Genomic DNA, 13,349 nt, shown 5'->3' with positions numbered 1-13,349 from the left:
TGAGGCGGCGAGGCGGGGCCGCTGCAGCCTGCCCGGCAGCCCAGGGTGCGAGCGGCGGGCGTGCAGTTTCTCCGCACGGGGTGGCAGTGGATCGCCCGCCACGTACTCTGGGCCCCACCGTCCACCTTCCTGGCAACTGACACTTCCACTGGCAGTAAATATCCTCAGTTTTCAGGACTTTTCTAGACCTTTCGAAGGCAGCAATCTACCTTACTTTTTGAGTAAGCCCCATTCTGACAACAGAGTATTACAGCTAGCTGGAGTAGCAACTACTGAGCTCAAAGTAGTAAAGACTTCTGCCGGATTTAGTCCACTTGTTTTCCCAATTTTTATACACATTTTAAGTATTGTATTCGAACTGCTTAGTTGTAACTGTGACCTATGGTCCTAAGATATTAAGGTATGCAAACCTCAAGACTTGGAGCACCAGTTGGCTGCCTGTAGGGGTTGAGAAGAATTTAGCCCAGTGTAAAACACTAAATATTTTAAATGGTATTTTGTTTGCATACAATACAAATTCTCTTAATTCTAGGTATTCAGGTGCCTAGCCATAGCTTGAAGGCCAAATACCAAGATAGACTGGTCCTTGTTCTGGCCAGGCAGGTCTTACATTCTCACCCCTGTATCTGTTGGTAGCATATCAAATATCCAAAGCATTGTTTTTTACAGTGAGCGGCCTATGTCTCATATGAAATCAAGCCACTAATTCAGCTACATCAAAAAAATGGAATAAATGAAAAGACAGCATCTATTTTACTCTGCTCCCACTGGCAAAACTTAGAAAGGTTTTAAGCTTTTTCTATTCTGAAGCCAGAAATTACTGAAGAGGGGTTTTTCTCAAATAACAAAGGACATTTTCGACTTATGTGTAAATTTCTGAGGTTCACATTTCTCTTAAAGAACAGGGAGGGAAAACAAAATGGCAGAAGGGTAGAATGACTGATTTCTGGACAATCACCTATTTAGGTAAGCATAATTCTTTTTTTGTTTCGGCCTATTCTCAAGAAACAGGTATCTCAAGCCATCTACAAATTCTCCTTTTGAAAATGCACTTAACTGAAAGCTAGCCGTGTTTCTGTGTGGCCCATAACAGCAGTATAAATAAAAAGCATAACTAGTCAAACAGTTAAGGCTTCAGCCACCTCTAGCTCAGAGCTACGTCTATCATCAGAAGCTTATGGAAATGCCAAGTCCTACTTTTATCTTATGTAATGTAACCTTTAAAGAGTAACTAGGTAAGATGCTTTCATTTTACAGAGCTTCTATGGGTAACTGTGACAAATAATCTTTACTGTGTGGACTATTTTATTTCATTATTCTAGAGCATCTCTTGTCACCTGTGAAGAAAAGCTCTTTGGTGCTGGTACACATTCTCATCCATAAATGAAATTAATGTAAATGGATACAGAAAATACCTATGGTGGGCTGTAGCCAGCTAATACATTCAAGCTTTGGCAGAGCTGGGTATTTTGACCACCTAATAATTGTTTTCAAGAAACTATTAAGATACCTCTTTCTATTCTTTTGCCCCTAAGTTCTTTGTTTGGTGGTAAGGAAAATAACAAAAGCAAGAAGTTCACAGAACTGGAAGTGGCAGCTGCATTTTGTCAGGTTACTGATTACAGCAAACGTTTTAAATTCTTACCAGATTCGCCACTACTTCCCTTTGAGGATGTAAGTGAATGAGTATTGCACTGGACACTCGTAACTGCTACTGACTTTGCAGGACTTTTGTACAGTGAGTATATCAACCTGGGATTTTCAGAAAAAGACATCAAAGTAGTCAGAGGGTAAACAGCTCTCCAAAGGTGAACAGAATGGTATCACATCTCCTGTAAACACAGCTGAGAGGTCATGAGAGACAAACATACTCCAAGTCAAGTACAGTATTTAAAATCGACATGAACATCTATTTTGTAGGCAAAATGATGGGGTGGCAGTCCCCAAGAACAGTGAAATTAGACAGTTAAACAATTAAGTACTGAACAAGGACTGATCACTTTTATATAAAGTTTATTAAGATGTTCAGAAGAATAAATCTGAAAAACCATGTAGCAAATAGTTTTAATTCAAGAGTACAAGGCAACTCAAAACACCTAGAGCATTTATATAGTTGACAAATAAAAATACAGTGGTAATTACCATCCCTGAGCAACACTGCATTTTAAATATCATAATAAACAAAGTTACTCAAATGTACCTGTGTATGCAGATGTAAATTTGTTAAAATTTGTTAAAAGATGAAGATCTGAAATAGGCAACTTGCCCTTTAAAGATGCGAAGTACAACTGGTTTTGGAAAACTTAAATATTACATTTAAGCAAATCAAGCTGTTAACTCTACAAGCTACTTAACAGCAGGGCTAAATGTATTTTATTTTGGTTTCACTGATCCTTTGTATCGCATACTGACAACAACTTTTTTCCTTAATGAAACAGTAGTAGCTTAAGACAATGTGTATCTTTTTCATTACTAACCAATTTCATGTATTGTGTATCCTGCAATAGTGTGAATTTGAAAGTCAGAATGAAGAAGTCTCCTCTAACAGTTCAGACTTCAAGCAAGAGTCACAAGGAGTAAATTTTAACAAGTTTCAGTACCCAGCTTCTACATTCTCCTATCTTCCAAAAGGTGCAGGTGTGAAAGTATTTAATACAAAGATCTATGTAAAATGGTCTAGCAACTAGATGGTGCCCAGTTTTCCAGATACTTAAGTAGCTTAGCCGAGGTGAAGAGACAGACAATGTTATTTTATTTTCCCAGCTGTGTATGACTAATAACATTTAAGGTAATACCAGCCTCTTTATTGCTGAGGAAGAAAAATGGCAACTTCATTAACAGGCACTGCTAATAACGAAAAGTTAATTTACAGAAGAAAAACATCCTGAATACTGAAAACTAGTGCATACATCAAAAGAATTTACTTTGTTCTCTTATTTTCTTGAGCAGTGTTAATATTGTTCATTAGACTGCTGGTTATTCACAGCTTGATCATCCATCTTTGGCTGTGGACAAGCTGTATCAGCACAAGTAGAATCTATTTATTTCATTGACAGCACTACCAAATTAACAATGATGTAAACATCAACCAGCTTTCTAGGTCCTTACCCTGATCTGTATCTTTTTTTCAAACATTACCAGGTCTGAAGTCAAGAGATTAAGTAATAAAGTATTTCCTGTATCATAACACACATAACATTAGAAATTTAATAGATCAAGAAACGTCTCCTGTGTCATCTCTGAGTAAGTTTACAAGTACAAACACAGATTCCAGATAACAATATTTTAGCTGTCAATTCAAATTGAAAGAATATCGTATTAAAAGCCCACAACACTTGAATTAAGTATCAATTACTTTCAAACCAAACAACCTGCTTTGAGCAGGAAGTTGGACTAGGTGACCTCTGGAGTCCCCAGATAGGATTTAGGACTATGTAACTGACTTATTACCCATCTGCTTAACATTGAAATATGAAAAAAAGCTTTACAAAGCAGTGATGAAATGCTTTATGTTACTAAAAGAGGTAAAACCTATCTATCTTTCAGTTATTCGCTATCAGTTGCTTTTTCCCAGCCACTGGCTGACCTATGGTTATGTCCATTTGATTTATAAATCAGGTAGTCTAAGAATTACGGTATCAGTTACAGCAAACAAGCAGTATTAGAAATAATAAAAGTACTGGAATGTAACAAAAGTGACCTCCACTTTGCAGGATAACAGTTACTTGAGTTCCTTCACGTGATGCTGAAAGAAAAGGAAAAACAAATACAACTTTAACAAAAATGCTATCAGGTTATATAGACTGCACTAGCTGTATCTTGCACTAATTCAGTATTGATTAGTTAATGATTTTGCATCACCAAGTAATAATTTGGCCCTAATAAGGCCACTAATTATTTGGCCTAATACAGAATATGTAAATTCTGTGTAACAGAAATATACATATTCATATAGAAAACCAGAATGTTTTCATAAGGTTCAGTTGTTCAGGATATCTGTAATTCACTTGTACGTCTTACTTTCCAAGTACAAATTAATGCACAACGGTTGTTCTAGTTTGTTAATATAAACAGCTTTAACGCACTGAAATGCGTCCTTTCCTCAGATCCTTCCAGTGCTCAGACAGAACACAGCTAGTGACAGAACTAACAAAGAGGATTTGGAGAAGTTTGCATTAGCAAGCGTGACTGAAGGTCCCATAATACAGTAAAGAGGTTCTGAAGTATTGTATTTTTCAGAAGCCTATAGGTGTTGTCAGAGTATGACCTAAGTTAATTACCTCCTTAAAAAAAATCAGGTTTCTTGATATCTAGAAAATGGGGGGAAAAATGCAACACTAGTTTCACTTTGTTTATGCAAATGTCCCAGCCATTAAACATTTTTTGCCTACAACTCTAGCACTACAAGAGGTTACACTCAAAATCCAGCACAGTCTCATTCTTCTCATTGAACTCAAAAATGCCGGGGGACTTCCTCACTGGAAAGGATTTGTGATGGCAAGCAAAACCAAACAGGCTTCCCCACATTCCCTTGAGAAGTACAGCAAACAAGACCTGCTGAAGGAGTCACTTCACTGGATGATGTAGACACCTGTGATACAGGGGACATCCCTTACCCTATTTACTGCGTGATCTTTGATGTCTTCCTTAAGCTTTTTCAGTTTCACAGGATTCATCTGAATAGTATATCCTAACAAAAGATGTGAGAACCCCTTTTCAATGTTGCAGTTATTGAGAATGAATTCTTCAAGTCAACAAAATACCTGGTTTTGCCTTTTAAAGGTTGTTTTTCAGGAAGAGCAAATTACTGCTGATATCTGGCAGTTTTCCAGATAGGTTGATCTGGACTGCTCATCGCAGAAAATGAAAACAGCACACTTGAAGATAAGACAAAGAATGTGAATTTAAAAAAAATAAATTAGAGAAGACAGCTGCATATGGATGTTAGTAGCTTCTCCCCTTTACTATCAGGTCAAGCAACTTCACGAAGAAGCTTTCCCAGTCTGGGTAAAAGCTGCAGGTATTTGGCCTGTACTCCCCAAAAACATCCATTCTCATTAATCGCTTCTTTTTACCATCCAGAATGGAATCTTATAGAAAAAGGATATTTTTCCCCTCAGGATACTTGCATGTTCTCCAGTTATTCTACATGCCACAAAATGTCAAGATTCTAAAAGTATAAACTAAACATAGAGAAGGAATCTTTAAATGGTGTTTACAATCTTTAAATGTCTAACAAAGCAGTTCATACAACAATATTTTTATGTACTTAAAACAATTCAATTATTTACCTGAAGGACTTATCCCAGGAGTGACACAAGCATCACAACGCCCATGAACTGAATGAAGAGCAACAAAGGTGTCATAAACGACCAGACAGGCCATAAGGCAATGTTGAAACTGGGAATAAAAGCAGGAAGTTTTTGGTAAATTCAATTGTCATACTATGGAAAGAAAGAAATCAAAGAAAACAAAGAAAATATGGCACAAGAGGAAATGAGATTTAAATTACTCAACCTGGAAAAATACTTGTTTCTTTATGACTTGAGAGAAAACAAAATTAAAAGACCCCAGCACCTACTTATTAAATTGGTAGTTTTGTTTACTGTTTATTTACTGACAACTCATTCTAAAACTTCAGTAGCTGCTGCAGATTATACACTGAGCAAGTCCACTCAGTTCCATCAAGGGCAAAGATACCTTTTACTTTCAGAATCTCTGAAGCACCTGAAAATTATCTACTCTTGATATTTCCATGGGCATACATGGCAACTGAGAAAAGCCTTAATTTGTACTTCCAGCCAAGCAGATCTGAGTTAACTGAAGAGAAAGGGGGGAAACCAACTTATTTTGCAACTCAGTTACATGGATTATAGATCTGACTAATTCTAAACTATAAGGAACTGTTACCTTCTTCACTCCTCCTTTTTTTCCCTCCATTGCAACAAATACTGACATTATTCAGATACATCTAAACTTAAAGAGAGAATCAGCTTTCATGCAGCGAGCAAATATTTATACTGGCGCACACGCATATTTTTTCATTCACACGCACATTTGCTCAATTCTGACTCCTGTAATCTCAGAAATACAGTAGCTCTTACTATAAATACCATTCTCTGACAAGATATAAACCCTTAAAGCTCATATAACAATAGTCAGAAGTATAGATTTCAGTATATGTTTGCTATTTACAGATTGTTTGATAATGAAGAACTCTGTATTAGAAACTGACCGAGCATAATTTTTTCTCAGCTAGAAAATACACTTTTGTCTTAATTTGTAAACCTCACAAATAGTTGTCAGAGGTGAGCAATTTACACTAACAAAGCCAAGGACTTCAGTTTTCCTATAAATTTTCAAGGCATAAAAGATCCAGCACATCTACAAGTACACTTAATATACAGTTTTGACAGTTGCAACTCTTGCTTTGTGGATGACTGTTGAAAATGGAAGAAATTATGCTACGTAGAACTGGTATTGTCACCAATACACTTAGCAGAATTAAAGAAATTATACTTTTTATAAAATGAGCCCATTAACACAGTCAGACTTGCACAGGTTCGGAAGTTTGTACACGGTGTTCGAACTTACCAAATTGCTGCTGCAATAAAGGTAGCTGTTGTGACAGGTATCAATGCTGGATACTGTGCATCATAGTCCTCAATTCCACAATACCACTCAAGATACAGTATGCAGTAAAAGGCAACAGATAAACATGCAGCCAATAAACAACTGCCAGAGGCAAACCACCAACTGTAGAGGGGAAAGCATGTTAAAGCATGTTAAGCACACTCACACTGCAGTTTGCGCATTAACCTTCATTCTAGTCTAGAAACAGAACAGACAATACCTGTTAATTATATAGTTGGCCTGTTGTTCCTGTAGCTTTTTTCTTAAATTACTTTTAAAAAACACTTTTTCCCCTTCTAAAGCTGTCTCATATACATAACTAATTGAGTTTAATTTTGCAATGCAACATTCCCGTCAATTTATTTTTCCCTCAAATATTTTGGAAATGTAACGCAACAGACCTTGTCAGTGATCCACCACACCAAAAATACTTTTGTCAGTAATGAAATAAAATAGTCTCCCCTGCAACTGTGCTCAAATTTAACAGACAAGAAGATTTTTCTTTATAGCAGCTGAAGAAAACCGTAGAGAAATACAGGATTTCAAACTCAGAATCAAGAAAACACAGGGTATGTGACTACTTAGGAAGACACACTTTTGAGTCTCTTTGAGGACATATGTCAAGAGTAAGATGAAAAAGACAACTTGGGAGAAAGGTGTACTTTAATAAAATCTTATCTGAATGTATAGTTAGGAAATAAAAATTTTAAAAAGTGAATTTTTATTACCACAGTTTGGTTACTGAATTAGAAAGAGTAATCAACTACTCAGGTACCATTTGCTCTGGTTTGGTACAGCAAATCATATGTTATTTCGGTACCTCAGTACTACCAATTATGAAAGCTGCATTAACAGAGCAGTCGCCAAGTCTACCTAAACAAGCAGTGCAGGAAGACAGGGTCCTGCAGGGAGCAGATGGGGCTACCCAAAACCTTGATCACATCCTGGAGTCATAGTTTGCATCCACAGCTAACTGGATGTAGGGTGTATCTAGACCAGCCTGGAAGAGCAGCTCCAGAGAACCTCACGGCACAGAGCGAGGCCCTGTTCAGCTTCCACATAGTGATACAATAATGACAATGAGAGAGTTTTAAAAGCACTTCCAAGTGAAGCTATCTAAAAATACTTAATATCCATCAATCCCATTTAAAATAATTTCATAGAAAAGAAACAGAATAGAAATTATTTCATAGAAATTATTTCACTAATCTTTCACTGGTCTGCTCAAGGAATTAGAGAACTTCTAGAGAAATTAACTTCATTTTGACATTTAAAGATTAATTTCAGCTTTTTTTTGATTAAAATAAAACCGAACTCCCAACACTTTCAACAAAAAAGGCAGTGATTTCTTGTACTTAAGTGTAAACTTCTAGGTACAGTATTAAAACATCCTGCTATTAGAACAAATTTTGCATGTACACAGATGACTCGGCAGAGCTTGAAGAAAAAAAAAATTATAGTAAAATTTTAAGCATTGTATTTACTTAAAAATTAGTTTAATAATAATGGCTTAGGTGGTCATCTGGTCCAACTCCCCTGCTCAAGCAGGGACACCTAGAGCCAGTTGCCCAGGACCATGTCCAGACAGCATTTGAGTATCTCCAAGGCTGGAGACTCCATGACCTCCCTGGGCAACCTGTGCCAGTGCCTGGTCACCAGTGCAGTACAAAAGTGTTACTTGATGTTCAGAGAGAATCTCCTGTGTGTCAGTTTGTGCCCATTGCCTCTGGTTCTGTCACTGGGCACCACTGAAAAGAGCCTGGCTCCACCTTCTTTGCACTCTCCCTTCAGGTATAGGTAAGATCCCTCTGAGCCTTCTCCAGGGTGAACAGTCCCAGCTCTCTCTATTGCTACTGTAGATCTTGTTTATCCAAGATTTAAAACAGTGTTCAGATGTAACAAACTGAATATGACAACACAACTTTCTTCGCAAGAAAAGGTATCTTACCTATTTGCTTGAATAGTTTCTTTAACAGTTTTAAAAAAATCAAAGTAGTATGTCACAGCAATGGATGCCAAAATCCAGAATGCAGAATGAATATTCAGTCTGGTAAGAGGCTTCCTCTTCTTGTCTACAGCTGTAGACTCTTCTGTAAATAAGAACATAATTATAGCACTAAAGCCAGTCATTAAATGGAGTATGATTACAGTTACGTAAAACATGATGCTTTATCCTTTTAATTCATTTATCTTCAGAGATTATACTCAATATAATACACTTTGTATTACAGAGGAAGTATTCTAAAAAGCTCTGCACATCTCCTGAAACAAAATACACTAAGCAAGGTATCCTTTGATAAAACATGAAAGCAGTAACAATCAGCACATACTGTGTGTATCTTCTTAGGAAATTAACAGCTGACTAGATTTTGAAAGGGTTATTTAACTAATTAAAAACGTCCTGGTGTTATTAAAGCATTTTTATTACTCTAGCATATAGGAAGTCAAGTTGGTATTTCTGATTACTGATTTATTGGTATCCTTTTTTGTTAATTTTAATATTTGCAAACTATTTTCAGGCATAAATAATTTTCTTGTACTCAACTGCAGATACTTCACAAGAGATTTTCAACTTCAGTTTCAGGAGCTAGCTTGATTCACGCTGCATACCTTCAACAGGTAAACTAAAACTACCATTATGCAGAAAAGTATCTTTTCTTTTTTCCCTTATCACCTTATATTGTTTTAGAGAGACAGACAACAGAGCGAGCAGATTTGAAAGCGTATTTTTGTTCACGACAGTAACCAGCTAACACATTCAATACTCATCCACACTGTCAGAAAAGGCGTCAAAGGTGCCTCTGATGTTTCATACTTTGCACTTTACCATTAGATGTTTTTGGTGGCCCGTGTGCCTGCAGCAGTGTATTTTATGCTGGCTACTCCACACGCGTTATCACCAGCCGAGGGTCAGCTCTACTAGAGTTTACAGCCATTTTTATTTTTTATTTCCTAGACTCTTGCTCAACTACTAGGGCTTGGGTCCGGAGCACTTAAGCACTTCATCCCCATCAAGAAAGCCGCGGTTACAAGTCTGTCACACAACTCATATCTCCCTTTTCATACTCCAACTCCCTGTAATCGACCCGAGGGAAGACGAGCTGGCTGCGAGCAAGCGCTATCCCACCGCCCCTTCACCGGCGGAGCCCCCTGGCTGCTGCCGTGCGCGGGCTCCGTCCCCTTCCCCCGCTCCCGCCGCGGGGCAGCCGCTGCTTGTCACCGCTCCCCGCCCGCCCAGCAGAGCCTGGCTCCGCTCCGCTCCCCGCTTGGCGGGGCCTCCGCGCCCCAGGCCCGCGTCCCCGGCACCACCCACCGGCCGTCCCGCCGGCGCCGGAAGGCGGCTGCGGCAGCACCGGGTCGCGGGGCTCTGCCCCCCGCCGCAAAGGGCGCCTCAGCCTCGGAAGCGGCTCCGCGCCGCTGCCGCCGGCCTCCATCTTGGGCCGCTCCGGCAGTGACGCCGGGGCGGGGCGGGAAGCGCGGCCGCCGTGACGGCCGTTGGCGTGAGGGGCGGTGGCCCCGCGGCTGTGGGCCGGGGCGGGCGGGCTGACCCCGGGTGCGGAGCCGCTGCCGCCGGTCGTGGCCTCGCCAAGCCCGTGGCCGTAGCACCGCCGGAGCAAGTGACGGCCCCGTTAGTGGCCCAGGAATATCGTGTGAATCGTGTGGTAAATCGCACTAATCCCCTTTGGAGAGAGTGAACACCGCAACTAAATCCCAATGCCAGTGAGGACAAAATTATTAACAAAACAGGGAAAAACTGGGTGCATAGAAGCATTTTGCTCATAGCATTTTGCAAACCAGATGCTTTCAAGGACAGATATTAGAAAATTCTGAAGTTTTCGTGACAGCAGTGGTTTAGATGGAACGGGAGTCACATACAAAGCTGTGAGAGGTTTCAAGAACCATAGGAACCCTGTAATACTGGATACTGCAACCCGTAACTGAAAAGAATAACCATATTTACAAGACAAACAAGATAAAAGTTAAATAAATAATAATTATATAAATAAAAAGTTTCAGTTCTGCAGCTGAATTCTGCATAGCTAGATACGAAGTCACAACAGCATGTTTTTGCAAACAAAACCTTGAAATTTAGTAGATTACTACTGCTTTCTTGTTTATTCACATGGACAAACTCAAAACTACTGAATTATATTGACAGATTAATCTTAGATCTGGTTGTTACATGAATACTGTGAATATACGTACTGTATCTTGTGGGGTGTGTTCATTGAATAACATAGCTTTGAAAATTGAAATTTATTTCTAATAGTAATGATGTATTAGGCTGATTAGATGATATGTGTGGTACTTACAAATTCGGTGTTTTCTTAGACAAAGTCATGTGTAATGTAACATTCCTAAGGTAAAAATCCCACTGACTACAGTATGGAAGTAACAGTCCAATATGGCACCTGTTGTGGACAGCTTTTCTTTACAGTGTAATTAAATGTGGAAATATTCAATAAAAGCTCAGATTTCTGTAAGGTAGATTGAAGAAAAAAATCAGTATGTGGGTTTTACTTACTAAAATCAGATTTATAGTCTTTCTAGCTGTATATAAAGTTCAAAACCCACATGTTTAATAACTTGATTATACTTTTCCTTTTAGAAGGCAAACAACTGTGCCTGAAAACAGTGTGAGAAATATGTCCAATTTTCACTTACCATGTGCATTCTTTGCATACTGTGTGGCATTTATCAACTTAAAAGCCTTGCAGATTCTTCCTCCATAGCTTCATGTTGAGAAAACAGGAAAAACAAAAAGAATGGAATGCAGGCTGTGGATAAATAATTACATATTTTATCAGTAAACCTTAAAAAATGTCAGGCTATCCTAAGGGTAGAAACTGGCAGGGAGAAACTAATTAGGGTACAAGCTAGACTTGCTCTGACCTGCACTGCTTTTAAGCAGTACTAAACCTGTTGGGGACCTAATGACCTTGTCAAATGTCCTTTGAAATAGGTGGAAAAAACCTGGGAAGTATTAATAAAATAATAGATCTCCTGCATATATAACCTAATTCATAGAGTGTTATGTCAGGTTTAACTCAGTAGACTTACATCAGTTCAAGTAGTGTAATGATGAGCCCCGAAAGTACATAAGACAGTTTTTTCAACATATTATCTCAACTTTTTCTTACATTTGGTTTGAATTGTAGGTGCTGAAGTAATGGAGAATTTGACTTAATCTGTACAGTTAGAAGGAAAATAGAACTGTCTCTTCATTTGTCGAGTAACCTGATACGTAGATACCCTGTGTTGTACAATTTACCTGAAGATGTTACCTTTTCAGCAAAGGGACTGCTAACAGTCATTTACCAGGAAAAAAATTACTATATTTTCCTAGTTAGCCTATTGTCTGTTTTATAGATGAGTGAGACTCTAGGGACAAGGGAAGCAAGAGTTCTGGTTATTCTTTATTACTCAAGAGTTCTGGCTATTCTTTATTACTGTGTATTGAGTTTTGAGTAAATTCAGCCTAAAAGGTAAAAGAATGAAACAATTTTTTTTTTTTTTTTTTTTTCATCTGGAGAAAGCTGGGCCTTCATTTACATCTGAAATCCATGTAAGCCATGTCATGGTGAGTAGAAATTGTTTACCCAGCCTTAGAACATGTCTCACATAAGGGCCAACCACATCATAGTCCTTAGTGAGTACAGTAATTATTTTTTTTAGTTTTGTTGAATATTTTGAAGTTAACAGCTTGTGGGAGCCTCTGAGCTCTGCTTTCTTAGCAATGAAATAGAGGTTTCTTTGTTTTATTTCCTTTGAGTGAGATGATTACCTCAGCCTTCACTTTCATGCTAGTGAATCAAATAAGAAACAAAGGAAATCTTCATGTACTTTCTTTGCAAAAGCTATTCATAGGAGATAGCTTTGATTTAAATGTAGCAATTAAATAAATATGTATGCTTGAAAAGGTTAAGATCTGTTAGTGTTGTTAAACTGAAGACTCCTGTTTACCTACAGAGTAGGTATTGTGCAAAGAGCTGAAATAAGAGCTTCCCTTCCCTGACTCACTATTGACCTTAACCGAGACCGCTCATGTTCAGTGTTTGTAGAGCTGAGATGTTTTTTGTGATCTTTTCACAGAGCTTCTCTGATTCAGAAATTATTAATCTGTTAAAGAGTAGATAGCGATCAGGAGCTGAACTGAGACTGTTACAAAGTGAACAATGCAATTAAGAAAGCATCTAGGCAACAGGCCTGTTATGGATAATAGTTCTTGCAAGTAAAAGTTTAAGAATCCCTGCATAAATGTTAGGAAGTATTTTAAAATGTGGTGTTCGATCTGATAAATTTAATTAACAGACTGTGGAAGAAATTTGTGAATTTGAAGATTCTGTGAAGGAAATGTACAAAGGGTAGAGTTTGCAGCAATTTTTTTGTTAACTGTATTCCTGGTCTCTCACATAACGTGAATTCTTCCCACATTTTTGGAAACCAACTTCAACACCTTCACATTCTTTTCTCTTAAATAGAAAAGAATGCTTTGTAAGTTATTTGAATGTTTTTAAATATTCAGGTTTTGCAGTTGTAAGTGAAAGCTGAATTTTGCAATCTAGTTGGATATTTTGAAATTCATTTTCTTGTTGCTTGCTGAGTATTTGCTATATACTGATTAGTTGTGTGTTGATTTACAGATAACGACACACACACAAGTGGTAGCTTTTTATGTTCTTTGACTGGTACATATAAATTTTAGACTTCTAATT

At 38.1% G+C, this 13,349-nt stretch overlaps 1 protein-coding gene across 3 annotated transcripts; it reads right to left on the bottom strand.

Moving 5' to 3' along the window:
- Window positions 1-1,996: 1,996 nt before the first annotated feature.
- TMEM128 (transmembrane protein 128) lies at window positions 1,997-10,079 on the bottom strand. 3 transcript variants are annotated; one of them, XR_012628634.1, is made up of 6 exons: window positions 9,947-10,079; window positions 8,582-8,723; window positions 6,595-6,756; window positions 5,292-5,400; window positions 4,617-4,690; window positions 1,997-3,745 (listed from the first exon to the last, which is right to left on the bottom strand). XR_012628634.1 is itself a non-coding variant. In XM_074865770.1 (5 exons), the coding sequence occupies exons 1-4, from the start codon at window positions 10,065-10,067 to the stop codon at window positions 5,301-5,303; spliced, it is 525 nt and encodes a 174-aa protein (XP_074721871.1). In that variant the 5' UTR covers window positions 10,068-10,079; the 3' UTR covers window positions 1,997-3,745; window positions 5,292-5,300. The 3 variants fall into 3 exon arrangements, 2 of the variants coding, with proteins under 2 accessions (XP_074721871.1, XP_074721872.1); XM_074865770.1 differs by lacking the exon at window positions 4,617-4,690; XM_074865771.1 differs by lacking the exons at window positions 1,997-3,745; window positions 4,617-4,690 and adding an exon at window positions 4,697-5,170.
- Window positions 10,080-13,349: the final 3,270 nt, after the last annotated feature.

The sequence above is a fragment of the Strix uralensis genome, chromosome 4, assembly GCF_047716275.1.
Source record: "Strix uralensis isolate ZFMK-TIS-50842 chromosome 4, bStrUra1, whole genome shotgun sequence".
Taxonomy (NCBI): Eukaryota; Metazoa; Chordata; class Aves; order Strigiformes; family Strigidae; genus Strix; species Strix uralensis.
The sequence above is the reverse complement of the archived record's forward strand: the minus strand, read 5'-3'. Positions and strand labels throughout refer to the sequence as shown.